The 26608-nt window shown below is 42.0% G+C and overlaps 2 protein-coding genes and 3 long non-coding RNA genes across 5 annotated transcripts; 3 read left to right on the top strand and 2 right to left on the bottom strand.

Moving 5' to 3' along the window:
- Positions 1-82: 82 nt before the first annotated feature.
- Positions 83-11807, top strand: LOC306776370 (cytochrome P450 2J4-like). Its single transcript, XM_079267032.1, has 9 exons — positions 83-287; positions 8361-8523; positions 8648-8797; positions 9270-9430; positions 9799-9975; positions 10077-10215; positions 10345-10532; positions 11063-11204; positions 11603-11807. Exons 1-9 carry the CDS (start codon positions 87-89, stop codon positions 11776-11778), a joined length of 1497 nt encoding a protein of 498 aa, XP_079123158.1. The 5' UTR covers positions 83-86; the 3' UTR covers positions 11779-11807.
- On the top strand, positions 1466-2746 carry LOC306776371. Its single transcript, XR_013771915.1, has 4 exons — positions 1466-1603; positions 1857-1954; positions 2353-2497; positions 2626-2746. It is a non-coding gene; the product is annotated as an uncharacterized lncRNA (long non-coding RNA).
- Positions 3503-4314, bottom strand: LOC306776372. Its single transcript, XR_013771916.1, has 3 exons — positions 4223-4314; positions 3857-4133; positions 3503-3672 (listed from the first exon to the last, which is right to left on the bottom strand). It is a non-coding gene; the product is annotated as an uncharacterized lncRNA (long non-coding RNA).
- On the bottom strand, positions 4622-5686 carry LOC306776373. Its single transcript, XR_013771917.1, has 3 exons — positions 5552-5686; positions 4756-5441; positions 4622-4664 (listed from the first exon to the last, which is right to left on the bottom strand). It is a non-coding gene; the product is annotated as an uncharacterized lncRNA (long non-coding RNA).
- Positions 11808-13364: 1557 nt separating the features above from the next.
- On the top strand, positions 13365-24134 carry il23r (interleukin 23 receptor). The gene is made up of 16 exons (XM_079267275.1): positions 13365-13429; positions 13650-13779; positions 13887-14050; positions 15439-15562; positions 15657-15823; positions 16199-16335; positions 16419-16593; positions 16710-16792; positions 17427-17628; positions 17727-17930; positions 18192-18290; positions 18426-18581; positions 21136-21276; positions 21461-21548; positions 22292-22382; positions 22554-24134. Exons 1-16 carry the CDS (start codon positions 13369-13371, stop codon positions 23235-23237), a joined length of 2706 nt encoding a protein of 901 aa, XP_079123401.1. The 5' UTR covers positions 13365-13368; the 3' UTR covers positions 23238-24134.
- The last annotated feature ends 2474 nt before the right edge of the window (positions 24135-26608 follow it).

Raw genomic sequence — 26608 nt, 5'->3', positions numbered from 1 at the left:
CACGCGTACTTCACTGAGCTTTGACCGGTCGTGCTCGCACAGTTAACACCAGAACAAGAAACAAGTTGACACAGTTAAGCGATCAAATGGAGGCGCTATACAATGTGCTGGGCTTGGAGTGGATGGACTGCAGCAGTATTTTGATATTTCTGTGTGTTTTTCTGTTGCTGACTGATGTTTTGAAGCACAGAGCTCCGCCAGGCTTCCCCCCGGGCCCGTGGGCTCTTCCTTTCATCGGCGACCTGCTTCGCATGGATGCCACCAGATTCCACCTGCAGATTGGAGAGGTACGTTGTTAGTATCAGGGTGCACGCGTATGAAGGTAGATTTGTGTCTTTATTTTTCAAAAGCAAAAAAAAGTTTCAAAAGCAAAAAAAAGTTTCAAAAGCAAAAATAAAAGTTTTAAAAGCAAAAAAAAAAGTTTCAAAAGCAAAAAAAAAGTTTTAAAAGCAAATATATAAACTGAGAATAATTTATTTGTTAAAAAAATAAAAGCTTTGGTTTTGAATCCAAAAGTTTTGAATCCAAAAGTTTTGAAACTAAAAGTTTTGAAACTAAAAGTTTTGAAACTCAAAGTTTTGAAACTCAAAGTTTTGAAACTAAAAGTTTTGAAACTCAAAGTTTTGAAACTCAAAGTTTTGAAGCCAAAAGCTTTGGAACCAAAAGTTTTGAAGTCAAAAGTTTTGAAGCCAAAAGCTGAGTTGGGTGTAGTGGGCGGGGCATACGCTGCTGAATGTATCAGGAGTTTCTATTGGTCCGTTTGACTTGCGTCTCGTATCTGCATCATCTACACAAACGGGAGGTTACATGACATGGAGGTAAGTTGACTGCTCTGTTTTGTCAAAATTATTGTAAATATAGCAGCACTTCACTTTCTTCTCATGTTGTTCGTGTCGTGGAGTCTCTTTTTAAGAACGACATGGAGGGCTGCTGTGTTGACATGTAGCCCCACTGTGGGCGAACGTTACATGCACCTGAGGCATCTATGTTAGCTAAGGTTAGCTACACATGTATGACACAATTTAAAACAAATCCTATGAGCTTGGTTCTCTCTGACCGAGGTAGGTACAGATGACGAGGTTACAACCATGTTACTGTCTTGTATTAAACTTGATGAAGATAAGCTAATGTTGAAATGAGCCATTAAATCCTTAAAACTCTTAACTAGTTAGCTAAAGACATCTCTGGTCGCAAGTCATAAGATAAGTTAGGCGCCAAGTCGGCACTGACGTTTCCTAAAGTCGGAGGCTACTATCACTATATTTTAGCAATGGTTGCTGGGATCGAGAAACGACTTTTTGAAGGAGAAAGTGAAAGGGGGAAGATGCCAAAGTATTCCTTGAATGATTTGGATGAAGGGTTATTTAGGTATTCCCCCTAATGATTACAAAATTGAGCAGAGGTCTCCCCCTGCACTGATGTTGAGTATTTTAAACCCTCTGTTCCTGTTTGTAGGACAGCTGGTGAAGTATTTGCTGTCAGCATAGCTCAAGGAGGACCAGCACCACGTTTTATGCAAGAATGGTGCTATGACTACCTTTTCTCTGAGAACCTTTCATCTAAGGGCGTCCATGACTCTACTTTATCACCATTAATAACAATGGTAAGTTGAATTTTTTTAGCAAAATATACACAGATTAATTTCATCACAACACAATGTTTTAATTACTTGTTTATATAATGCCCAAAACAGTTAATATTGTATTAAGGCACTTTACAGGACGAATGATGCAACAATTTCATGTTGGTCTATTCAGCTGTAAACCATGGACTGTGGTATCCTGGGAAATTGTATAATGTGTTGTGAATGCAAAGCATTAAAGTACAATTTAATATTTTTGGTATGATTATTTAAGATTGAAGATGCTTCTGACATGACTCCTCACATCCAAGCCATTCTGGATTGTGGCTACACAGGCAAAGTTGACATGGAGCATAAAGAAAACATATTAAGGTATTCACACAATATCAAATATTACTGCTGATGTAACACATTGTAGTGTGGCCTCAGATAATCATAGGCCTTGTGTTTTATTTTTTCTTTGAGAAATTTTAGGATAATGATAATCGGTTATTGTTTCTAGGGTGCTCTTTGGTTTCAATGTGAAACATTTATTTTGAGTAAAGAGAAATGAGCTAGAGTCCAAGGCACTCCAATTACAATGCTCAAAATGTATTTTACTGACATGTCCATGTAGGGTTAAAAGGAAATGTATACCGTTGTCTACATGTAGTAGCAAAGCCTTGTTCAAGGCCATTTTCCTCAGCCTGCTGCCCGAAAGTCTTAACTACTACACCTGGACAGCTTGACTTGGAGATTATTTCCCTTTAAATCATTTTTTCTGTATTCAGGGCGATTCGACTTCATGTGAAGACTAAGCGCATGCCCATGCTTCAGCAACTGCGTGAGGGCCTGAAAGTATGTGACCTCATCAAAGTGATGCAGACAAAGCCAGAAGAGTGTCGCAGTCTCTTCATCTTCAGAGACGACGACTCAGTATGCACGAGTATTGCTTTGAGTGTTGTACTAGTTGTACTACATAGTATTTCCATAACTTCCTTTCTGCTTGTTAACTAGCTAAGTTTTGAGAAATCTCATTGTGTATCACTATGTTTGAAATGTAGGTGGACTCACATTACATCATGTCCCATCTGGCCCCGGAGTTGAGTGTAAGTGGTTCAAGTAAACAAGTGAAGGAATCAAAAATCTTGGAGCACTTCCAAGATTTCCTCCTAGAACTTGACGGTATGTCCAACCATTCATTTAAAATAATTATTTGTGATTGAAAGTTTAGATTTCCACCCTAATTCTATACCATAGAACTGTCTTAATGAGCATCATATTTAACTGTTTGCATATAAAATGACTGGAGAGATTTATTCTGGTCTACACTTTGTATTTCTCTTCAAGATGCACAAACTGATGGCGACACTGCAGGAGAGGCTTTGACTGTATCCTCAGTCATGCAGTGGATGACTGGTCAAGCTCACAGACATCTGCTTTTGGAAGATCGGCAAACATTCAAACTCACAGTGAAATTTGATCATTGGTGTCTGAACGCCATGCCTAACCACACTGTGTGTTACCCAAGTGTCAGTGCTTGCACAGACACCATCACATTCCCAGTAGCCCACATTAAAGATTATGAATCTTTTAAAACACTCCTGCAAACTGCCATTAAGTATGGTGCAGGATTTGATAGAGTGTGATAAATGTGTTCAATAGTTGTTGGCAAGAGCATGGTTCTGTGTTGTGTTTCACTTGTGCTTGTTCTTTATGTTTTCTATTCTTTAGTGAAACAAACAAAATGTTCCAGAATCATTTTATACTGCAGCTATTTATGCCACCTTGTTATAATGTGAGTGAGCAAAATAAACACATAAGTATCTATTTACTGTGCTTTATTTGTGATCAGTTAAACGTGCATACTGGTTTTAGAATAAGCACATGAGATGTGCATCAAGTATATCAATCAAACTTCATCCAAAAAATGAGGCCAGTTGAAGGACATGCATATAGATGTCCCGTCCAAAAGAAGAGGAATCGACGGTGGGGTTTACTTGCTGCACTGCAGCAAGACCTTCAGCTGACAAGGGGCACGGCATCTCTGCTACAGTGACCCCATGCTCTGGATCAGGTTCCTCATCATGCAAGTGTTCTGCTTGCCGGATCTGAGATGGACCAAACACATACATTAATTACGAATATAGCCATTGCCTCGTTTATACACATACTGTAGACGATCTAATGTTAATATTTATTAATTTAGGTTCGAGTGATATAGCAAATTAATGAATACCATACTTTAAATTGCATTTCTTTGTTCTTGTGCTAAATGTATAGTACACACAGTACCTCCTGCAGATCTGGCTCTGGCACAGGTACTTGTAGCGTTCCAATCCTCCAAAGCTGATTCGGGGACAAGTTTCCCTCTGTGCTTAAGGGGTGGTAATTCCAGGTCTCCACAAAATTTTGCAGATCTTGTTGTAGACGGGGAATGAAGACGTACCCCACACAGAAGAGGTGAACCGCATTTGAAAGGTCAATGAAGCCATCTTCCTCTAAGATGTGAAGCAAGTTGTAGTACTGAGATGTTACAGCATTCCAAACATCTCTCCAAAGGCGTTCCACTCTGGAAGCAAATTACATGATGAAGTGGCTACATTTGATATTCATGTTTTATATAATGTAAACATTTATAGTAATACATACAATTTTTACCTTTGGTTGTGGACACTTTTGCCAGCAATAAAGCTGCCACGACCGGTTCCTCTCACAGTAAACATGCATCTCGCAATGTCTACATTTTCCACCCCTTGATCAGCTCGGACTCTAAATGAGACAAACAGAGTAGTGTGACAAGGGTTGGATGGCTAAACTATTTACGCCTGGTATGAAAGAGAAGGTCCTTGCCTTGATGGCCATCCATGCTTCTGCACACCATCCATGAAAAATTCTAGAGCAGTCTCTGCTTTGTTATTCCGAGCTGCATTAAGGTAGAAAATCTGTTCAGGAATAGGATTTAAAGATGACTTGGGTTATATTCTGAGCAAGACTGATAATATAAACAAGATGTGATCATGTAAAGAATAGTTATAGAAAACAGATCAGGCTTACCTTCCTGGAAAAGCCATCAATACCCCCAAAAATCACTATGTTGTACCTTCAAATTTTCAGAAGATTTGACATTATAACAGTGATATAAAATCCTTGATTAAAATAAATGTGTATGGTAATTAATTTTAAAACAATACCTGATCAACTTGTGATTGGTGTCAATGTGGACAAGAGACAATGGAGCTGGAACAGAGTATGTCCGTCTGGCAATGCATGTCAACTGGACCATTCTTGAAATAATGCCAGCGGCATCGACACGCTGCATGGACAGCTTCAGTCTACTCCATGTGACACGATATCCCATAGCCAGTAGAGACCCTTTTACAAGCCGATATCCTGCATCAGGCATTCTGGCTTTGATAGATCTCACCTTTTGATCAAGTACAATGTCTGATATATCAGAGTAGGTGTTTCTGACTGAGAGATTATGCTCCCTCATCCTCCTGTAAAGTGTGGATCTTGAAATGCCATGGGCAGTAGCCAGAGTGGTCATTGGTAGGTTCATGCTGAGAAGATTTTCAAGGACTTGGGTATTAATGCTAAATTTTGGTCGACCCACAGTACCATTCCATTCAACTACAGCTACACTGTCAAGTAATGGAGCAACAGTGCTGTTTGAAATGTGAGACTTGATCACTTCACTTAGATTTTGTAAACCATCTACTACACACTGAGGAATATCCATATAGACTGCCCCTGCTCGAAGAAACTGCAATTACTGAGAGATAACCATGTGCAGGTAATCAAAATCAATTGGCTCCCTTGTGATTACTGCAGAAAGCCGATCCCTGACCCTGCATAAAAGCCGCCTGCTAATGGATTCCTGTAAGAGGGAATTTAGCAAAATAGAAATTTATTCGAGCAGTGGTATCAAAACATGTTTATATGTGTATATACAGATGAATTACATTTTGAGGAGAGAGGTCAACATACCTGAACAAAAGCTATTTGTGGAAGAGGTTCCATTCTGTAGAAAAGGGAATTATGACCACACTGGATTATTATAAATACACAGACCATATAGTCATATCGTATAACAAGAAAAGCCAGTCATTGCCAACAAACTAAACAATGGAATGATTTAACAAATATACAGAACCCCTCCATAACACACAGACATGTTTAAATGTAAGTTGAATGCGTTTTGTGTCACTATTTTACTCTCTGGAGCTTATTATAAAGGCACAAGTGGTACAATTTTGTTAATTATCAAGTATCAAATGATACAAGCCTTTGTATGGGGTCAACTGATAATGTTACTTACAATAGTGTTGAATATTTTGGGTACCTTTTACTGTTACATGATTCGTACTTGTTAGCACACACAAGAACCTATGAATAAAAATAATAGAGTTGTAGCACATGCATGTTAATTTCCATGCGAGGCATATATGTGATCTAAAATACACTGATTTAAAGTATTTTCCCAGAGCCTGCTTTCATAATTGCCAATTTATCTACTATCATGTATGTGTGTGTACTGCACAGCTTCCGCGACAAGGTGGTGCGTTTGAACAAATAAGGGACGTTTCAAGCAGAGGTGGCAGAAGTAGTAAAAGTTTTCTTCGGTGTCTGACCAGTGTAGTCATAAGACGCATGTCGTTTTTAGATACAGTGTCGTCATCTGTACCTACCTCGGTCAGAGAGAACCAAGCTCATAGAATTGGTTTTAAATTGTGTCATACATGTGTAGCTAACCTTAGCTAACATAGATGCCTCAGGTGCATGTAACGTTCGCCCACAGTGGGGCTACATGTCAACACAGCAGCCCTCCATGTCGTTCTTAAAAAGAGACTCCACGACACGAACAACATGAGAAGAAAGTGAAGTGCTGCTATATTTACAATAATTTTGTCAAAACAGAGCAGTCAACTTACCTCCATGTCACGTAACCTCCCGTTTGTGTAGATGATGCAGATACGAGAAGCAAGTCAAACGGACCAATAGAAACTCCTGATACATTCAGCAGCGTATGCCCCGCCCACTACACCCAACTCAGCTTTTGGCTTCAAAACTTTTGACTTCAAAACTTTTGGTTCCAAAGCTTTTGGCTTCAAAACTTTGAGTTTCAAAACTTTGAGTTTCAAAACTTTTAGTTTCAAAACTTTGAGTTTCAAAACTTTTAGTTTCAAAACTTTTAGTTTCAAAACTTTTGGATTCAAAACTTTTGGATTCAAAACCAAAGCTTTTATTTTTTTAACAAATAAATTATTCTCAGTTTATATATTTGCTTTTAAAACTTTTTTTTTTGCTTTTGAAACTTTTTTTTTTGCTTTTAAAACTTTTATTTTTGCTTTTGAAACTTTTTTTTGCTTTTGAAACTTTTTTTTGCTTTTGAAAAATAAAGACACAAATCTACCTTCATACACGCGGCCTACAAACAAGGTGTTGCGTCGCATAGTGTCAGCTCGATATGTGATTCCCCCTTCACCTTTTACCTGAACTGACCTTAACCAGCATCTGAACCAGCAAAGGTAAGTGTGAAGCAGGTGTGTGTGGAGCTGGTTTTAACTGCTTTATATACTGCTGGGTAGCTTGTGAATTCCCAACCAGTATCAATTAAGTCTTATTTATTTTTTAAATATATCTGTAAAGCAGTGGCGGGCCGTGTGTTTTATACCTGGGACTTCAGTGCTGTCCTACAGTTGAACCTCTAATAACCGCGTTATGACGCCACAGCTACGAGTTATTATTTGTTCCGTGTAAGAAACGCATATACATGTGCATCTCAATGAATTAGAATGTCATCGAAAAGTTAGTAATTCAAAAAGTGAAACTCATATATTATGTCGATTCATTACACACAGGGTGATATATTTCAAGCGTCTATTTATTTTAATTTAGATGATTATGGCTTACGGCTAATGAAAACCCATAATTCAGTATCTCAGAAAATTAGAATATTACATAAGACCTATTAAAAAAAAAAAAAAAAGATTTTTAATACAGAAATGTTGGCCAACTGAAAAGTCTGTCCATGCACAGTATACAGTATGCACTCAACACTTGGTCGGGGCTCCTTTTGCATGAATTACTGCATCACTGCGGCGTGGCACGGAGGCCATCAGCCTGCGGCCTTCAGCTCGTCTGCATTGTTGGGTCTGGTGTCTCATCTTCCTCTTGACAATACCCCATAGACTCTCTCTGGGGTTTAGGTCATTCAAGAATTTGGGGGAAATTCACAAGGAGTGGGCTGCGGCTGTCAGTGCTTCAAGAGCCCCCACACACAGACTTAACAACCTGTCAATCACAAGGTAGCCCCGCCCTAAAGCATCCCCTGCTTCATGGTCTGTGTGACTCTAAATGGACCATAATGTACCAAATGAACATCATGCTGTATTGGAGAAGACTTGAAACTAGAGATTGAGACATAAACTCATGTTTACAATGTTTACTGAGGTAATAAATCAAGAGAGAAGTAGAGTCATTTTCTCATAGACTTCTATACAACTGACTTCTTTTTGCAACCAGAGGAGAGAGATTGAAAGTTTAGGACACTTCCACATTGGCTTCACTTTTCCGAATCAGAGGTTGCCTCCTGAGAAACAGGGCATTATACCACTAAATAACCACAATGGAGTTCAGGACAGAAAGAGAAGCACATCAATGCAACAGTAGTCAGTAATGTCTACTGTAGACGGCTGTGGTTAAAGCTAGACTGATTCTTTTGTTGTCAACATCCTCAGAAAGTAGGTCAACTCAGTGTTGAACCAAAACCCACCAGTCTGCTCTCTGTGTTCAGTTTGCACAGAAATATGGAAACATTTTCAGCCTGCGGCTCTTTGGTGGAAGGATCGTGGTCCTCAATGGCTACAAGCTGGTGAGAGAGGCCCTGGTCCAACGAGGAGAGGACTACGTGGATCGCCCCTCCATACCGTTGTTTGATGCACTCACGGGCAACAAAGGTAGCGCCTGTTGCATTTAGTTTGAAATGTTACTGGTAGTTATTATAATGACGAGCATATTGGCATTTAGCTAGCCCTTAGTTGTGTCTTATTTCCCATTAATGCTGTTTTGGTTTCCCCACAGGTCTGGTGATATCGAATGGCCACCAGTGGAAGGAGCAGAGGAGATTTGCTATCCGTACGCTCAGAAACTTTGGTGTGGGCAAGAAGACCCTGGAGCTGTCCATCCAGCAGGAGTGTCATTACCTCACTGAGGCTTTTGCCCTTCAGCCAGGCACTGAACAAATCATGTTTCTCCACAAGCAACAACTAATAAGCTAAAATAAGCTTACGCCACTTATTAGTGCCTTAAAAGGCAGTACGCCTTTTTACAACGAAGCATATCTTGTTTTTGTTGTGCCTCTGTGCGGGCGACGATGTGTTTTTGGGTTGTCTGTCCGTCCGTCCGGTCCAGTCTTGAGAAAGTAATATATCAGGAACACATTGAAGGATTTCTTTCAAATTTGGCAAACATTTTGGGCCATAATTCAAGAATTTGTCTGCTAATTATCACACATTTCATACAGACTATGAAGCTCAAAGTGCTCTAAATAAAAAAAACTAAAAAAAACCTTGCTTTTATAGATAAAATAGATGAAAGTGGTAGGAAGAAAGCATGCAATTCGCACTTCGCACTAACATTTTAAGTGTTATTTGAACAGATGAATAAATGTGTGTCTTATCTACATTTTCTCTTCGTTTTACAGACGGGCCTTTTGACGTCCAGCCACTGATGAACAAGGCTGTGTCCAACATCATCTGCTGCCTGGTGCTTGGGGATCGTTTTGAGTACTCTGACAAGCAGCACCACTTCATTCTGCAGACCTTCACTGAGTTACTGTACTTGGAGGGAGGTTTTTGGGCACAGGTGAGCCGGCTTTGAAATCTTTTCTATAGAACAATAAATTAACAAGACGTTGAATACTACGTGGTAACCAGCGGTGGAGGGAGGAGGCAGCTCCTTTACAAAAGTAAAATAATGAATGCAACAATGTCAAAATACTAAGTAAATGTGAATTTAAACGTCTGTAAAACACAAAAGTATTATCGGTAACGTGTAATAAAGGTGGGGCGAGGGGAATAATATCCTCTTTCACAGTGTATGTCATTTCATATTGTGACATTGATTTATTGTGATTTACAGGGAGTGTCTGTATGTTTTGACCAGTGCAAATTTGCAGCCTCCGCCTGTGTATTTTGCCTTAAATCCCAGATAACCGTCTTCATGCCCTGTAGGTTTATAACTCGTTTCCCTTGCTGATGAAGTGGCTTCCCGGACCCCACCGGAGGATATTCTCTCTGACACAAACTTTGCTCGACTACATACAAATAAAGATCGAAGAACACCGGGAAAGCTTTGACCCCTCCTCACCGAGAGACTACATCGACTGCTTCCTCGCAGAGATAGAAGAGGTGAGCGTTTGAATGTGTCTGCATTGTGCTTGTCCTCTGTTGCATTTTTCTAATACGACATGTCAACTGATACGAGGAACCGTCTCTTGTGTTGTTGATAGAACAAGGACAAAGACGCTGGTTACGATTTCAAGAATCTGTGTTTTTGCACTTTGGACCTTTTTGTCGCTGGAACTGAAACTACTACGACTACGTTACACTGGGGACTGCTATACATGATCTACTACCCTCACATACAAGGTGTGTGTGTGTGTGGGGGGGGGGGTCACCCACAGGTCAGGCCTGTGCTATTAGAGTAAGTGGTGTTTCCCCCTCAGTCATCTAAGCAGTACACAGACCCTCATTACTTCCTGTTTTCACTGCGTGCAGAGAGAGTCCAGGCCGAGATAGATACTGTGGTCGGTTCGTCCAAGAAGCCCTCTGTGACTGACAGAGAGACGATGCCTTACACCGACGCAGTCATCCACGAAATCCAGAGAATGGCCAACATCGTTCCCCTCAATTTGGTCCGCATGACGGTCAAGGAAACCACGCTGGACAAGTACACAATCCCAAAGGTACACCATGCTCATACGAGAAAGTATCGCGTTATGTGAGAATTTAACTTTGTTTTCTCAGTTGGATTTTCTGGCAGCATAGTTTTAGAATATGGTGCTTTTTGGCAACCAACTGAAAAACAGAGGAAGCTTCACTAAAGTGAACCAAATCTGCGAGTTGATTTTTATGATGTATTGATGTGAACTGAATAACCAAGGATGATAATGACTCCTTGTAAGGTAAGAAATTAGCTTAAATAATCATAATTCATGTATAAAATACATTTATTGAGTTATGATCACCTGTTTTATAAGTAATGGGCCTAAAATGTACAAAACCACAGTTGCACTTTTGTTGTTATTATTACAGTGAATAAACGAATCAACAAAATACTACATGTGTCCATTTGGAAGCTCTTCTGGCAGCGTTTGATCATATCACATCATTGTTCTGGTCCATGTTCGCTTAATTGTCGAGATTTAAAATACATTCCTGAAAAGTAGAAGAGTCTCTGTTTGATTTCCCGTTTTCATCGATGACATTTCCTCAGGGCACCATCATCATGCCGACACTGACCTCGGTTCTACGTGATGAGTCCATGTGGGAAACCCCACACACCTTCAACCCTCAACACTTTCTGGACCAGGACGGCAAATTCAGGAAGAGAGAAGCCTTCCTTCCTTTCTCAGCAGGTTAGTCAGCAGTTACAACGCTGTAGAAGTCAGTAGTATGTTGTTTCAACCTTAAAGGGCTTTACGGATGAAAACAAAACAAAAAGATACATACATCCATAAGAGGGAAGCTGCCGTAACTGACGCGACTGGCGGGAGCGCCCGGGGCCAGGGTGGCCCCTCGGCCGAGTGCGCGTTTACCGGAGGAAGCAGGGTAGACGTCAGGAGTAACGGTAGTTAGCAGAGCCGGGCGAGTTCCCTCGCTGAGTCAGTAGGTAGCCCCGTATCGGGCCAGAGAACCCCCGGATCTAACAAGGGTATCAGGTTGCATGTCTATTATTTGGTTGTTTCAGACTCTGCGCTGCAGCAATGTGATATGGTCAAAGTAAATAAAAGTTGTGGTGTTGTTGTCCTCTCAGGGAAGCGCGTGTGTCTCGGGGAGCAGCTGGCCAGGATGGAGTTATTCCTCTTCTTCACCTCCCTCCTCCAGAGGTTTTCTTTTTCGGCGCCGGCTGGAGAGCAGCCCAGTCTGGACTTCAAGTTAGGAGGCACTCTCTGTCCCAAACCGTACCGCCTCTGTGCCGTACCGCGATAGACCGACACCGCCAACACAATGAATCAATGTCTGACTCTACGCATGTCTTGCAATACATCAATTTTACTATAATTTAGTAAAACATCACGTGCACGTCGTTCTTTTTCATCTCGATAAGCTTTTTAATAAGATTTTATGCAATAAATGTGACTTATTCAAATATGCAATAAAATCCTTTCTAAAAAGCAGATCACAGTTCACTCATTTCTTAAATCAGTCATGAAAGTTATGTGACAAAAAATGTTTCATCTATATCTGCTGAATATGAGAAAACTCTTTACATGACGGAAAGTAACACTTTGAGGTGTTTCTCTAAAATGTAACCTTTTGTTTGATTTTTTGAATTGACATATAAAAACATCAAAGTTGAAGCTTGAGGTCTCCTTTCATGTGAACATGCACGTCGTCTCACTTCTGGGTTTTCCCTGTCGCGCTTTTGAAGTCAGAAATGGAAAATAACCAGCGAGGAACTTGAGAACGTCCGTCTCTGCTTCTTTTATCTCAAACACAGTCGACACTCTGAAGGAATACCAACATGCGCAACCAGCTAAATGAGAACAAATATGGGAATTCTTTTATTTATCTTTCACTGTGAAGTGACCTCTTTAGGACTAAAAGTAAGTTTGTTTTACCAACATTGCTACTCAAAAGGAAAACCAATATGTATTGTCAGTCAATCACATTGTAATGTTTTTAATGTTCTATGAATCCACTGTGTTTACCTTTCTGTTCATCAGCACGTTTTAAGGTTTACTGTAAAACCCCTCAAAAGTGTCGGGACTAATGGAAATAGGTTGCTGTGAAGCTACAGTCAGCAGCTTTTTCAAAGTGTGAAATGACACGCTACATGTCACACTTGATTATCTGCCAACAGCGGTGCGTTTAATGAGAGCAGCGTTGCTGCATTGCTGACATTCAAAGTCAACTCAGCCTTTTGTGGTGATGAAAGCAGGCAGAGAACTAGGACAACAACTTTCAAAGTTTCTCAGTTTGCCAAAATACCACCAAACTAGGTCACTGGCCTCTTTTAAGATGTCTCATTCGTGCAAAAAGAGATCACTTCAGTCCGATTCATCTCACAAAGCTTTGAAAGCAAGTCGTCTGTGGAACATGCAACGATGGCTTAAAAACGTGTTATCTCGATAAGAAAACCTCGCGCAGACGGCGTGAAACTCTGGTGAGCTTCATCTGAACACGTCTGCCAATGTTACTTCATGGTTTGTTGTATCTTTGACGACAAGAAAATGCAGAAAACCCAAATTACTTCTGGATTTATCTTCTTCAATGTTTCATGAAATCAAATGTTGAGATTTGAGCCGGTGCATGTTGGTTCTCTGCAGGATAACGCAGTGACGTCAATGTCTTCTTACTGCCGTGGTGCATGTGTCACAGAGCTAAAGTCCAACAAAACAGTGGCTCTCCCTCACAACGTCTCCTGTACGCTGATGGCCGAGGTAAGTTTTGAACATCACTTGATATCCGGAAAGAAATTCCTGTTGAAGTGATTCTTTAGAAGGAAATGCCTTTTTTGTTTTTCAGCCGCCGAGTTACGCCGAGTGGATTCTAAGAGGTTAAGAAAGATGAGCTGAGATGAATCTCTCCTCAACCTTGTGGAGATTAATTATTATACTTCTCAGTTTTCCCATCGAGCGTGAGTATCCATCCATCCACATCACTACTGTCGGCCTGTTTCTGGCTCTGATTCAGTGAGAAAAATGTTTCATAGCAAAGCCGATGCGCACACATATAATGGGAAGAGAGGGAATCCTCTTGGGATTGAAACATGTTCACTGTATGGCCGGCATTCAAGTGCACCATTGCTTTGGATCGTGCTGCTGTGAAGTCCTCTGGGTGTGTTTTATTGTGGACAGGTGGCCCTTTGCTCCCGGCTGGCTGCCAGCGCTTCAATGGCTCTGGCTACCTGACAGTAAAACCAGCTCCACTCTTCCTCATCGGCTCGAACCTCACAGTGTACTGCCGCATCCCGACATGTCAGCGGAGGTAGAAAATACGATCAAATATTATACGATACAATATGATTTATTGTCATCTTGTGTATAAAATGCTTTTCAGAGGTGTTCAGATGCAGTCCTGTTTTTGTCTTCCAGCTTCACAATATCCCTGCAGCTGAATAGTAAGACTGTGGCTTCTCGGAAGAAAGTCAACTGCACCACGATGATGTTCAGTCTGTTCAATGTGCAGGAACCAAATTCCATATTGCGCTGCAAGCTGATGAATGTGGTTGTCGCTGGACTGGACCTACAAGGCGGGCGTATGTACAGTTACCAATCATATGAAGTTGGGATTGTGGGAATTAGAAAGAAAAAGCAACATTTTTAGAGAGTGTTTGTGTGTGTTTTGGGTGGTTGCTATCGTGATTCTGCATGGTGGCCGGCCTGCGTGCATTCATTCCTTAATTTCTGGTAGTTTTATGTCGTCAAAGCTGCGTATGAGAGTCTCATTCAGGGGTTTCAAACTCACTTGAGTTCATGGGCCACATACAACCAGGCAGCAAAGAATGAAGAGTGAAACCAATGCAGAAGTGCCTTAAACCTGCATTCTGTATAATGGGCATTAGGGGGCGACTCCTCCGGTTGGAAAAAGAAGTCAGATTGTGTAGAAGTCTCAGAAAATGACTCTACTTCAAACCAAGAACCCGTTTAACGAACACATCGACTTCAAAACGAGGGAACGTGAAGAGCAAACATGCTGACTCGTTTTACCAGGTTTGAGGACTCATTCCTGCCTCTTGTAGCTTTTAGCAGGACGGCACAACCTCAAGTGGACAGAAAGGAAGCAGTGCATTTAATAAAGGAATTAGAATACGTGACATTTCTGGAATTTACACACTTAGCAAAGTCATCCAATGGCCCCGATTGGTCCCTTTGGCCGGCCTGTTCTGGCCCTCGCCGTATGTTTGACACCCCTGGTCTAATTACTGAGTCACATGTGGCGAGTACATTATGCAACATCATATTCACCACTATGGTTTCATGAGTGTATAATCCCCTGAGACTAAAAATCTTAAAATCTACACAGAGAGCAAGTTCCCTTGGTTGTTCCGTTGGTTGTTCCGTTGGTTGTTCCGTTGGTTGTTCCCTTGGTTGTTCCGTTGGTTGTTCCGTTGGTTGTTCCGTTGGTTGTTCCCTTGGTTGTTCCGTTGGTTGTTCCGTTGGTTGTTCCGTTGGTTGTTCCGTTGGTTGTTCCGTTGGTTGTTCCGTTGGTTGTTCCCTTGGTTGTTCCGTTGGTTGTTCCGTTGGTTGTTCCGTTGGTTGTTCCGTTGGTTGTTCCGTTGGTTGTTCCGTTGGTTGTTCCGTTGGTTGCAATTTGCAACCTTTGCCACTAGATGTCACTAAATCCAACACACTGCTCCTTTAACACGGGGATGGGGAGCTCTCATAGAAGAATAAGTAAATTAACGTGTTCACAAATATTAAGTATTAAAAAGCTTGAAGAGGCAAAACTTGTTTTTCAAAAAATGTAACGTTTGAATGACCATTTTGAAGAAGCTGTAGAAAATTCTCCCGTCGTTCTGTCGTTCTTTTTGTCAATGAGCACTCTGGTAGACGTAGAGTTGTTTTGCGTTAACAGGCATACAAAAGGTCAGTGGCTTGCTTTTCATTATTTTTCTAATCTGTTTTTCATCCTCTGTGCTTAAAGTCCCTCCAGATAAACCTGAAAACGTTCTGTGTGAAATGTCCAGGAGCTCTGATTTTATAACCTGCTCATGGGAGAGAGGACGGGAAACACACATCCACACTACCTACAACATTTCACTCCACGGGTATGGTGTCAATTATAGGTCCAATGAAGCCATTGCCTTGTTTTCTTGCCCATAAGACATAACAACAAACCGTACTTTTAATTTTGTTTATCAGAGAAAATGGGACCCAGATGCTGTTGGATCAGATCCAGGATGCTGCAGAAATCACCATACCCCGAGCAAAGCTAGATGAAAACAATACGCACCAGTTGAATATCGCTGCTTACAACCACTTTGGATCGTCGCGATCTGATCCGTTCTCCCTCTGTGTGAAGGATATAGGTAAGCTCAACACTTTCTCTTTAAGGAGGGTTATTTTACGATTAATTCTATCTGAAGTATTTCCCAGAGAAATGAGTCATCCTGTTCATTCCTGTCAACTGTCGTGTTATTCTTCCGCCGTCACAGTTTGACTGATTTGACCTGGCTATCAGCAAACCGTTTCTCTGTATTTGTAATATTTCTTTGAAGGGGAACAATTGCCCCACCGAGTCGGCCCACAACTTGTTGCTGTTTCAGTCGTTGACTTTCCTGAGTCATTACCGAACTGCTGTATCGTTTTGTTTTGGAATTATTTGTGCGTGCTGGCAGGTCAATCCCACTGGATAATGGCTGCCACTTGTGTGCATGCTTCTTCTGTGTTCTTTTGTATTGCAGTAATACCAGAAACCCCTCGTATCATGCAGATAGAGTTTGGGCATAACTCCAAAGCAGCCCTGTTGCAGTGGAAAACTTCTGGATCCTCAGAGAGTCTCAGATCTGACGTCCGGCTCCGCACAGATTATGGCTCCTGGGTAAAGTGATGCCGCGGCGCTCGTGATGGCTTTGTGGTTATTTGCAGCAGCCGTGTGTGACTTAATGCCTTGATGTTTTCTAGGAAGTGGGAGAGGGAACAGAACCCACTGAGGGTCTGATTCAAGTGGATGGACTGAGGCCTCTGACTGATTATGAGTTCAAAATGAGAACATGTAGCTCGCCCGGGTCAAACTCCAGCAAAAGGTCGTTCTGCAGCAAATGGAGCACATCTGTTGGGGGGAAAAGTCCGGGAAAAGGCGAGCTCACAATTCTTACTTATCGTGCAACAGAGGCAATCTGATACCCGTGATGATATGAGCGTTTGTCGTCAGTCAAACAAAACCCACAACTTGTGGCTAAACTTTATCTTTAGGTCCATCTCAGCAGATGCACGTGTGGAGGATGCTAGGCGGCCTGGGGACCGGTGGGCTGCGGTTGGTGACGGTGTTGTGGAAGGTAATGTGTCAAAGCTGTTCATCATATCTGCCTTTTATATTGATATTGCCCATTTTTATCTTGCTACGGAAGTTGATATGATTCAAACATGAATATGAACTTGTGATCTTGAGATAACATTGTATAAAAATAAGGGCTTCAGTGTGATATAAAGTTTTACCAAATACCAGAAACATGATACATTCATAGAAAAAGCTGGGAAACAAAACTAATTTGCTTTCTCGCGATGAGTTACTAGATCAAAAGATAGCCACCATTTAAAGATCTTTACAGTGAAGAGACCATAAAATTAACACTTTCTTTGACGCCCTTGTCTATAACACATTAGAAACATATTTATAATGTGTCATAATCTTTTTACAGCACTGTTTGTTTATAATTATAATCACATAAATGTTCATAATACTTTATAACAATAATCGCAACACATTATAAAACATTTTATAATGACTTATAAGGTCAAGTGTCACAATACTTCATAATTCCTGGACAATCACTGACCTGCTCATTTGTTTGTAAAGTGAAAAATAATTTAACAATGTTTTGTGTGTTCTTAATGGCATTTTTTCACTTTACTTCAAGGAAACAATAACCACTTAATGAAAATTATAATGTAGGTGGACTTCTTCCTCAGCCTCCATCTCCAGACGATTACAGCGGCGCGGTGCAAAACTACGAGATCTTTCTGGGTAATGACCAGAAACAGGAAGTGACCTGTCCTGCTGCTTTGAGCCGGTGTTCACTTCAGGTACCAGCAGAGCTCCGGGCACTAAGCATCAGTGCTGTCACCTCGTACGGGACGTCTCCACCGGCCGACGTGCCACTCGGACGCTCAGGTGACCAAATATTAGATACACAGAAGACAAAAACCTTCATGTTTAAGTTGCAAAGAGAAAGATACAGTGTGCTGATGTCTTGACGTCTACCTGTTTAGGTAATTTTGGACCCATTTTGAGAGAGTTGGCTCCTGCAGCTAATGGCAGCTCCGTGTTGGTCTCCTGGTCGTGGCCGGGGAACAGACACCCGTCAACATCTGGAGAGGAACCACTGCACTACATGTTAGAGTGGACAAGTGTGCCTGTGGCAGAGCTGCAGTGGCAAAAAGTGGCTAAAGATCAAAACAGCACTTTCATCAGAGGTACACACACACACACACACAGAAAATGGTATTGCATCACATAACATGGCACACAAAGTTCAGAAATGTCTTCAGAGATGAAGCAGTGGCCTCTTGTGGGCAGTCGGTGAATTACACCCGTTTGTGCTTTTGTAGTTCTAGTTTCTAGAACATCTGTTCTCAACTGTCTTTACACAGCTGCAGCCAATGTTCATGACCAAAGGTGAGTGTTTGTGAAACATGGTGGCGCTCGTGTTGAAGTTTCCCTCTGTGTTGTTTCAGGTCTGAGTGCAGGTGTGAGGTACAATGTCTCTCTGTATGCTGTGACCACCAGAGGCGTCAGTGCTCCATCATCCGGTCTGGTCTACTCCAAAGAACAGAGTGAGATTCATAGACAACACAATGTCCCCAAAACCGCAATTTTACAATTGAAATATCATCTGAGTTGATTCTACATTTAAGAGGGATGAAGACAACACAGTGTATACGGCCTCTGTCTCATTGTACGTGTTTCAGAGCCGGCGTCTGGTCCCAGCATGTCAGTTCTGGTCCATGAGTCCGGACGGATCCGGATCCAGTGGGACGAGCTGCCTGTAGTCAAGCAGCAAGGCTTCATCACAAACTACACCATCTATCTCCAGACGCTGGACTCCAGCAACACTAAACTCAGCGGTGAGCTTTTGAGTGCATTACATGGGCATAACATGGCATAACATGGGCGGCTGTTCTTAATTCACATCATGGAAAATGTTTAGCGTTTTCTAAATTCTATAATCTCATTTTTCCAATGCTGTGAGCACCGGGAACGAAAATCCATTAACCTCCGTTGTATTGTGGTGACAGCTATTTGAAAACGTGACTTATCCTGTAAAAAGGACAGAACTGTTTGCTCGGCTGGATTCCACCGGGACCGTGTTGTTTGATCTAAAGGTTTGGAGGAAACACAACTCTGCTGTGAGTCGTTTCCTGTTCTTGCACAGAAAAAGGACTTCTCTTTTACAGTGCTCGGTGAACCGTCTGTTGTATGTGCGTGTACTTTACCTCGGCTTTCTACCGCACCCATGTGTGTGCACATGGGTGGGAAATTGAAATCCGCGGTAGTCTGCATGTATTGTGTTACGTAATGGAAAGTGTGCAGCCAGCATTGATACTCCCCTCCCACAAAGCGTCAGTGCATCAGCAGCAGGGTATTTCACCTCTCACTTCCAGTAATGTGGTGTAAGTCAGACAGCAAACTGATGGTTGCTCTTTTTGAATCTTCTGTGATTAATTACCTCCACCAAGGAGATCACGTTTTTTGGTTCGGTTGGTTTTTCCTTCTGTCAGCAGGATTATTGAAAAAAAACTATGATTTTCATGAAACTGGGTGGAAGAGTGTAGCATGAAGAACAAATTAAACATCAGAGCGGATCCCAATTTCAGGGCGGATTCACGTATTATAAATACCTGGGTTATTTCCCATACAAACAGAAGAAAACACCGTTTTGTTTTTCTATATGAGGCCATATTACACAAACTGCCTCCTTGTCTATGTTCTCTATTGAAGCCAAAAACGATCAGCAGCTGCAAACTCTAATCATGCAGACAGATGAGATACCTCATCCCGAGAACCTTCCCCGCTTTTGGTGAAATCGCTCATTCAGGTTTCTGACCCTCATCTTGGTGTGAGCAGAGACATTTTAAACTAGGTTTTGCATGTAAGATTTTAAAAACAGGGTTAAGCATCATTTGTCCCAACACTGAATTCTCTTTTATTTAACTTTTTCTTCGTTTTTTTTATGTTGTTTTTAGCTTTTTTACCGTTAACCTTTATGGTGCTATCTTGGCCAGGACCCCCTTGTAAAGGAGATTCATAATCTCAGTGGGATTATCCTGGTTCGATAAAGTTTTAAGAAAATAAAGAAATGCTTGTTCACTTATGTTAACGTTCTAAGATAGGGCCCTTCTAGGTATTTATTGAAACAGCTAGTACCCACATAAGAGCCGATGGAGCACAACAGATGCTTCATACTTTGACATTTGCTAGTTTTATCGTCTCAGAAGGCCTGACTTGGAGTGATATGCTATAAACCTCTTGGATGGCAATTTTTCGATGTACCACTGTGGAATGCAGACGTTCACTTGTGAGCAAATTGATCTTTCAAACACTGGTTGTCATCGCTTTCACAGAGCCTTCTGTGAATCATAAGAGTTCTCTAGAACTGTGTTTGACCACGAACAGGAAGCCATGCGGCTACCTGCACACATGCAACCGTTATGGTTGCTACTAACCGGCGTGCTTCATACACTATTTCTGGAGCTTCAGTGTGAAAACACCTGAGATCTTACTTTTTCCTGTTTCTTATGTGACATCTTGTGTGTGGTCTGGATGCAATCGCTTCTATAAGTCATTTTATCTAAGGTTTTTACTTTAGTTGCAGTAAATACATCTGCATACTGTTGGCTGCTCCTACAAATGATGATGTTCTTTAGCAACAGAAAAATTAAGGTCGGGTCGAGAGTCGGAATGTCAAAGTCGAGGCTTTAAACCAGCAGACCCCCGCCCTAAAGCATCCCCTGCTTCATGGTCTGTTTGTCTCTAAATGGACCATAATGTACTGAATGAACATCATGCTGTATTGAAGAAGACTTGAAACTAGAGATTGAGACATAAACTCATGTTTACAATGTTTACTGAGGGAATAAATCAAGAGAGAAGTAGAGTCATTTTCTCATAGACTTCTATACAACCAGAGGAGTCGCCCCCTGCTGGCCATTAGAAGGAATGCAGGTTTAACACACAATGGCTTCCCTCTTCAGAACCGGAGTTTGCCGCCTGGTCGGTAGAAACTGCAGATACCAAAATGTTTGCAAACAAGCGCTGAAAGAAGTGACTTTTTCTTGTCCCCTTTAAGGACTTGTCGTTCAGAGATTGAACATGAATTGTTCAGCAGTAGTCAATTTAGAGATTGAGATTGTTTATGTTGTTTGTGGTCAATAATTAACTTTCAGAGGTAGAGCAGGTCGTCTCCCACTATGAAGATAGGCGGTTTGATCCCCGGTTCATCCAGTTGATGTGTCCTTGGGCGAGACACCTAACCCCATTGCTCCCGAAAGCTGTTCCTTCGATTACTGATTTCCGCCCGATTGTAGCAATTTAATTAATGCAGTTAAATTTGCCTAACTGCATATTTCCAAACATAAAATAACTACAACAACAGTGATTGTGACATTTGCTCTCCTCCAGTGACGGTGCTCGGCTCCGGCCCCAGACCGCTGTGGCTGGACTGTCCTGAAGGAGCTCTGGCTCTGCAGCTCACTGCGTCCACCTCGGCAGGAGAAGGGCAGCGGGGGAAACGGATCTGCTCTCAGCCTGAAAGGCCTGCAGGTCAGACTCCTGCTGCCACCACATGCCCACACTGACACCAACATCAAGGCTGTTCTGTGGAAGCAGTTGCCTATAACTGTAATCCCCCCCACACACACACCCCTCCCATTTTAATGTCTGGACAATTAAAGAGTTTTAATAACTCTCTGACTCTACCAATCTGTTCCCTTCTTGTCTCCTGTAGTTGGCTTGCTGATTGTGGCGGTTTTCATCGTCACCCTCTTTATAGCGATCATAGCCAACCTGATGTGCTGGAGATGTGTGAGGCAAAGGTATCATTATTTATGCTCATTGTTTTGTGGAAAACAACAGTCATCATCTTATAATAGCGAAAGTGTTCTGATGATGAATATCGCTTTTGTCCTTCAATCTCCTGCAGCGGATTTTGAACGTGCATATAGGTTTTGTTTTACTCGTAAGCGGGATGGATGCCACTGTGGCTGATTTAAAATGCCACACCACACGAGCACAAGAACAAGAAGCCACACGGCTAACATGAGCAGAAAAAAACCCCAGCTGTCGAAAAACATCATGCTCTGTATGTGTGGTCAAAGCACCCCGATCTGATACCGAGTGTGTAACATCATATTGTGCTTTTTACCTCACGACGCCCATGTGACAGCTTCAGTTATTTAGCGAATTTAGAGAATGAACGTTAACGCCACCTTTACCAGCGGAAACGTTAAAGTCGTGAACACATTAATGCATAGTTATAAACCAATAGTACAATAGACATTGTTCTGAAATGGGCCATTCTGCATCATGAGTACCCGTATTTGTTTTTTTTAATACTTTTGTACTTTTATTTAAGTACGATTTTGAACACATGACGTTTGCTTGTTGACACTGTTGTGTTGCTACTTTTACTCACGTACTGCCACGCTGACAGTAGCAGAATAACAATGTTTTAGTTTTTTTGTGCACATTTCGCATCATTACTCTGATAATAAACTATCATTATCAACACTGGGAAAACGGCTCTGACTTTAAAAACGTTGTTGTCTTTCTATCTCAGGATCAAACAGAAGTGTATGTCGTGGGGACCTGCCTGGCTCCATGAAAACTTACCAAAGCTAGGAAACAGCAACGCCATCCGCCTTCTGGAGGTAATAACAGCAAGCTGCTGAAGCCAACGTGTGTTGACATTCACGCTTCCCTCTTTTTGTGTGAACCAAAGAACTTGCTGCTGCAAGTGAACACCAGAGACACGTTTGTATTTTTGCATTATATTCATCACTTCAAATCTAACTGTGCGTCTCTTTGTTTTTGGTCACCAGCAGTACGGGAGTGAACCGTCCTTCTCGTTCACACACAGCGACCCGCCGCTGTCGCCCATCAGTTTCATCTCTCAGGAGGAGAGGGACGACGTGTACCCCACCGTGCACGTCGACATGTCCCATGTCGGGTCGGGACCCACGGCGGAGACGCCGGTGCCAACGTCAGACTCCGGGACGGTGCGTGGTGACAGCCTGCATGTCAGCTACAAACCCCAGATTGCCACATCAGCTCAACTAGGAGAGGAGTGGAAGGAGACGGAGGACGAGCAGAGGGACGTACCGTCATATGGGGAGGAAGACAAATGTGTATTTGGAGGATTGCTGGGAGCCTTTCTGCCCAGCGCCGAGGTGGATTTCTCTGATCCACCCCTGGGGCCGACCCTCAGCTCTGTCGGTGGTCTTCTGTGGGCTGAAACTCCCGAAACAACAAGTTTGTTGAATGGAGGCTTCCTACTGGGGAGGAGGGGGACTGAGAACGAGGTGGAAGCGGATTCGCCCTCTCTGGATTTACAACAGGGTGAAATAATGACTGCTGACACTGAGGACACTTGTTTATCTCAGCGTACAGTTGAGACAACACTGACTGGTGGTTATTTCCCCCAAGCAGCACGACACTGTGGGACACACAGAGGCAGCAGGGACGATGAGAAGGACACAAACAAACAGGACCATCTGCACTACTGAACTGATTTCAAAGAAAGCATTATATTCAAGCGCCACTTTGCTTGAATAACACCACACTGCTGGAAACCCAGGCTGTACTGCTGGGCCCGCTGGAGGGAAGGGAGGCACGGGACTGTCTGACGCTGCTGCTGTAGAAAAAGAAAGGTGTTCTACATGACAACGTTTGTCCACTGACCGCCATTAAATCAACACAAAATGAAAAGTTCCTTGTTATAACTTTAATAAATGAAGTGATGTTTATTTTGAGTTTGACTGAATGCCATTCTAATAAGTGTTTAGCAATAGTCACTGTTGTTAGTTATAGATAGATGGACTGTATTACACTTGTCAAGAAGAGTTGAGCCCACAGAGCTGCCTCGGTAACATGCTTGCACATTCAAGAGAGAGTCAGGATATAAAAGCACAAAGTATATACTCAGAATAAAGTGTAATCAAGAGATAAAGTGTATGATCATTATATAACAAAATGTTGAATCAATATGTAACCAATGTTTAATGTATAGAGTGATTTAACAAATGTAAAAACTGTTTAACAAATGTTCTGTGTGACCGGAGCTGCGATGTATGAAAAGTGTTTTGTCAGGATGAGTTGGCAAAAAGAGTAAGGAAAGGAACAGATGTTATTGGGGTGATGAGATCATGTATTGAACAGGAGGGGGCCGACAAAGCCCAAAAGATGGATAAAAGGAGACGTTTGCAGGCAACACACTGGGATTTCGACACGGGCGCCGTCCAAGTGCGCCGATGAGGAGATACGGACGATCGCAACTGATGTATTGAGGACTTCGTCTCTGTTCACGGAAAGAAGACCGCTGTTCGTGGACAATAAGATTTAAAGACGGAGGTTTCCTCTCCCCACTGCTCGATTCTTAACAACTGGACAACGGAGAAGACGCAGCAGCCCTAGAAAGACTTTGTACTGAGTTTTGTGGACTGTTGGCCGAACTTCGCTGCGAGAGCAGGAGGACCGAGGGTCCGGCCGGACCTTCGCTCCTAACAACTCCAAAAGAACCTTTTCATCGCACCATTGGACATCCAGCTCCTACCGAGCCGTCTCGGCATCTAAAACTAATGAGTGTAATCAGAGAAGAAAATTAAAGTAACGAATCAAGTGTAGTAACTTTTTATGTGAGCTGTAGCTTAACCCTTGCAAACTAACTAAATATAACCTGCAATAAATATCTAATCTGCATTTAAAGTAAATTTCTCAAGTGCATTCATTTGCAATCAAGTGCATTCTTTCTCCAGATGCTTGTTGGTATTCCTGATTAAATCCAAAAAAACTAAAACGAGACTATAGCTTGGTATGCTGGAGGAGGATTTACACCAGCTTTTCATGACCTGGCAACCAAAATGTGCTTCTTTCAGCTTCTAACTGCTGATTTATAATGAATGAGTTATTTTGTAGCCGTTATTAATGCCATAGCAATGACTTGTTGAACCACCTAAAGTAAACATTGGGAGCTAAGCTGTTCCACATGAAGTGTTTCTGTCATTTTAATATTAGGGTGTGACCTGTGTTTTTTCATATTAGCATTGTGTTATGTGAGGCCAAGTGTGAAATTGTTCCAAAACACACCCAAGCAAAAGTCATTTGGGGGATTTCCCTGTCGCAGATAAGTGTATGGAGGTTTAACTCGTACACGCACCACCTGCAGTTACACACTGTTTTTTAAGACTTCCTGCGCGTTGTCTCACTTCCTCATTGAGAAATCTCAAATTTCAGGAGGGTCTCGTCTTCACAGAGAGTCTTAATAATGAATCTTCAGAGGCCTCGATGTCTTTGAAAATCTTCTGCAGTTATGTTACTAATCCGGAGCCCAGAATTGTGCATCGAAAGGTGAAATGTGGTGCAGCTTCAGAGGAAAGTCCCCCACTGCATCACATGGGATGTGATTGACGGAGTGAGAGACTTTGGTGCTGTGTGGAAAATGTGATGGTGAAAAAGCATCTGAGGGTTTGTTGTGCTGAGGCAGGTGTCATACACTCCAAGATGTCATCTGAACAGCAGCCTGCAGACTTTCCTCATCAGGTCACAATATGTTCACTTCTCTTCCTTTTGGGATTCAGCACTATATGGGATCAAACCTGCAAATAAACTTGATTACAATTGTCAATTGTACACAGGTACGTTAAATTTGATCTCTGCATTTAACCCATCCTAAGCACTTAGGTGCCTGTGACCTCACAAAACACGAGTTATTATGACAATTTCACACAAATGTCTTATAGGATAAAAGATGACATTTTGGACAGACATAGATGTAAACTATCCTCCAGGTTCACCAGAAACTCCTTCAGCTCAGACTCCGGCAGCAATCAGCCCGCCGTGGACAGACCCAGATCCGCCTGCAGTCCGAAGCTCCGTTGGTCCCCTCTGGTAGACCAACCAGCTGGAGACCCAGGCCGGATTGCTGGGCCCGCTGGAGGGTAGAACCAGAACCAGGACTGAGCGGGGAAGACTATCGGACCCTGCTGACATCAGACGTCTCAAGAGACGTCTGGTCCTTGGAAACACGACCACTTTTGTCCACAGGGACCGCCAAAATGAACACAAAATGAAAGTAGCCTTGTAGTAGCTTTAAGTAAAACTACGGTAAGTATCATCAGCAAAAATATCAAAAGTTAAAGTTTTGAAAAAATGTTCCCTGTTAATTTATTTTTAACCAGTGGACTATAGAAAAACATCTCTAGTTTATCAGAAACAATCAAATAGAATTTGAAAAATCATCAAAAATTGAAATACGTGGTTTTCACCGGACAGGAAGGTTATGAAAAAAATGTAGCCTGTAAAGCTAAACTATTATTATTATTATAAAGTAGAATATTTAAGACGTAGTGGAGCTGGAGTGTAAAGTTGCATAAAATGGAAGTTGTGCAGAACTTGAGTAAATGTACTTAGTTACATTCCACTGCTGCTGATGCCTCATGATCTGCACTGAATCTGCACAGTCTCTCCTCTGCGCGCGTGTGCCTGCGCGTGTGTCTGTCGTCACTGATGATCTGTGACTCACTTCTCAAGAGAAGTTTGTCCCTTCACAGCAGACAGAGGCGACAGTCCGCCACCGTCGGCTTAGTCTGGATAAAGCCATGAAATAAAGATGTTTCGGGAGACTTAACGATGACGGATAAAGCTTCCAAAGACTCGGAAAGAAATATAATGTGACACTGGGCTGTGATGTCATGGTAAGTACGGCCATATTTCCCTTTTTGTCGCTTTATCAGAAACATGACTCTGCTTATTGAAATATATTCATGATTTAAAATGCTACAAATGGTTGATTATTGGATTAGCGCCATCGACCAGGAAGGAATTTCATAAAATGATTTTCCAAGATAAAAAAAAAAGCTTTTGATCATGAATATAATTC

This window comes from Melanostigma gelatinosum (assembly GCF_949748355.1).
Source record: "Melanostigma gelatinosum genome assembly, chromosome: 4".
Lineage (NCBI taxonomy): Eukaryota > Metazoa > Chordata > Actinopteri > Perciformes > Zoarcidae > Melanostigma > Melanostigma gelatinosum.
The sequence above is the reverse complement of the archived record's forward strand: the minus strand, read 5'-3'. Positions and strand labels throughout refer to the sequence as shown.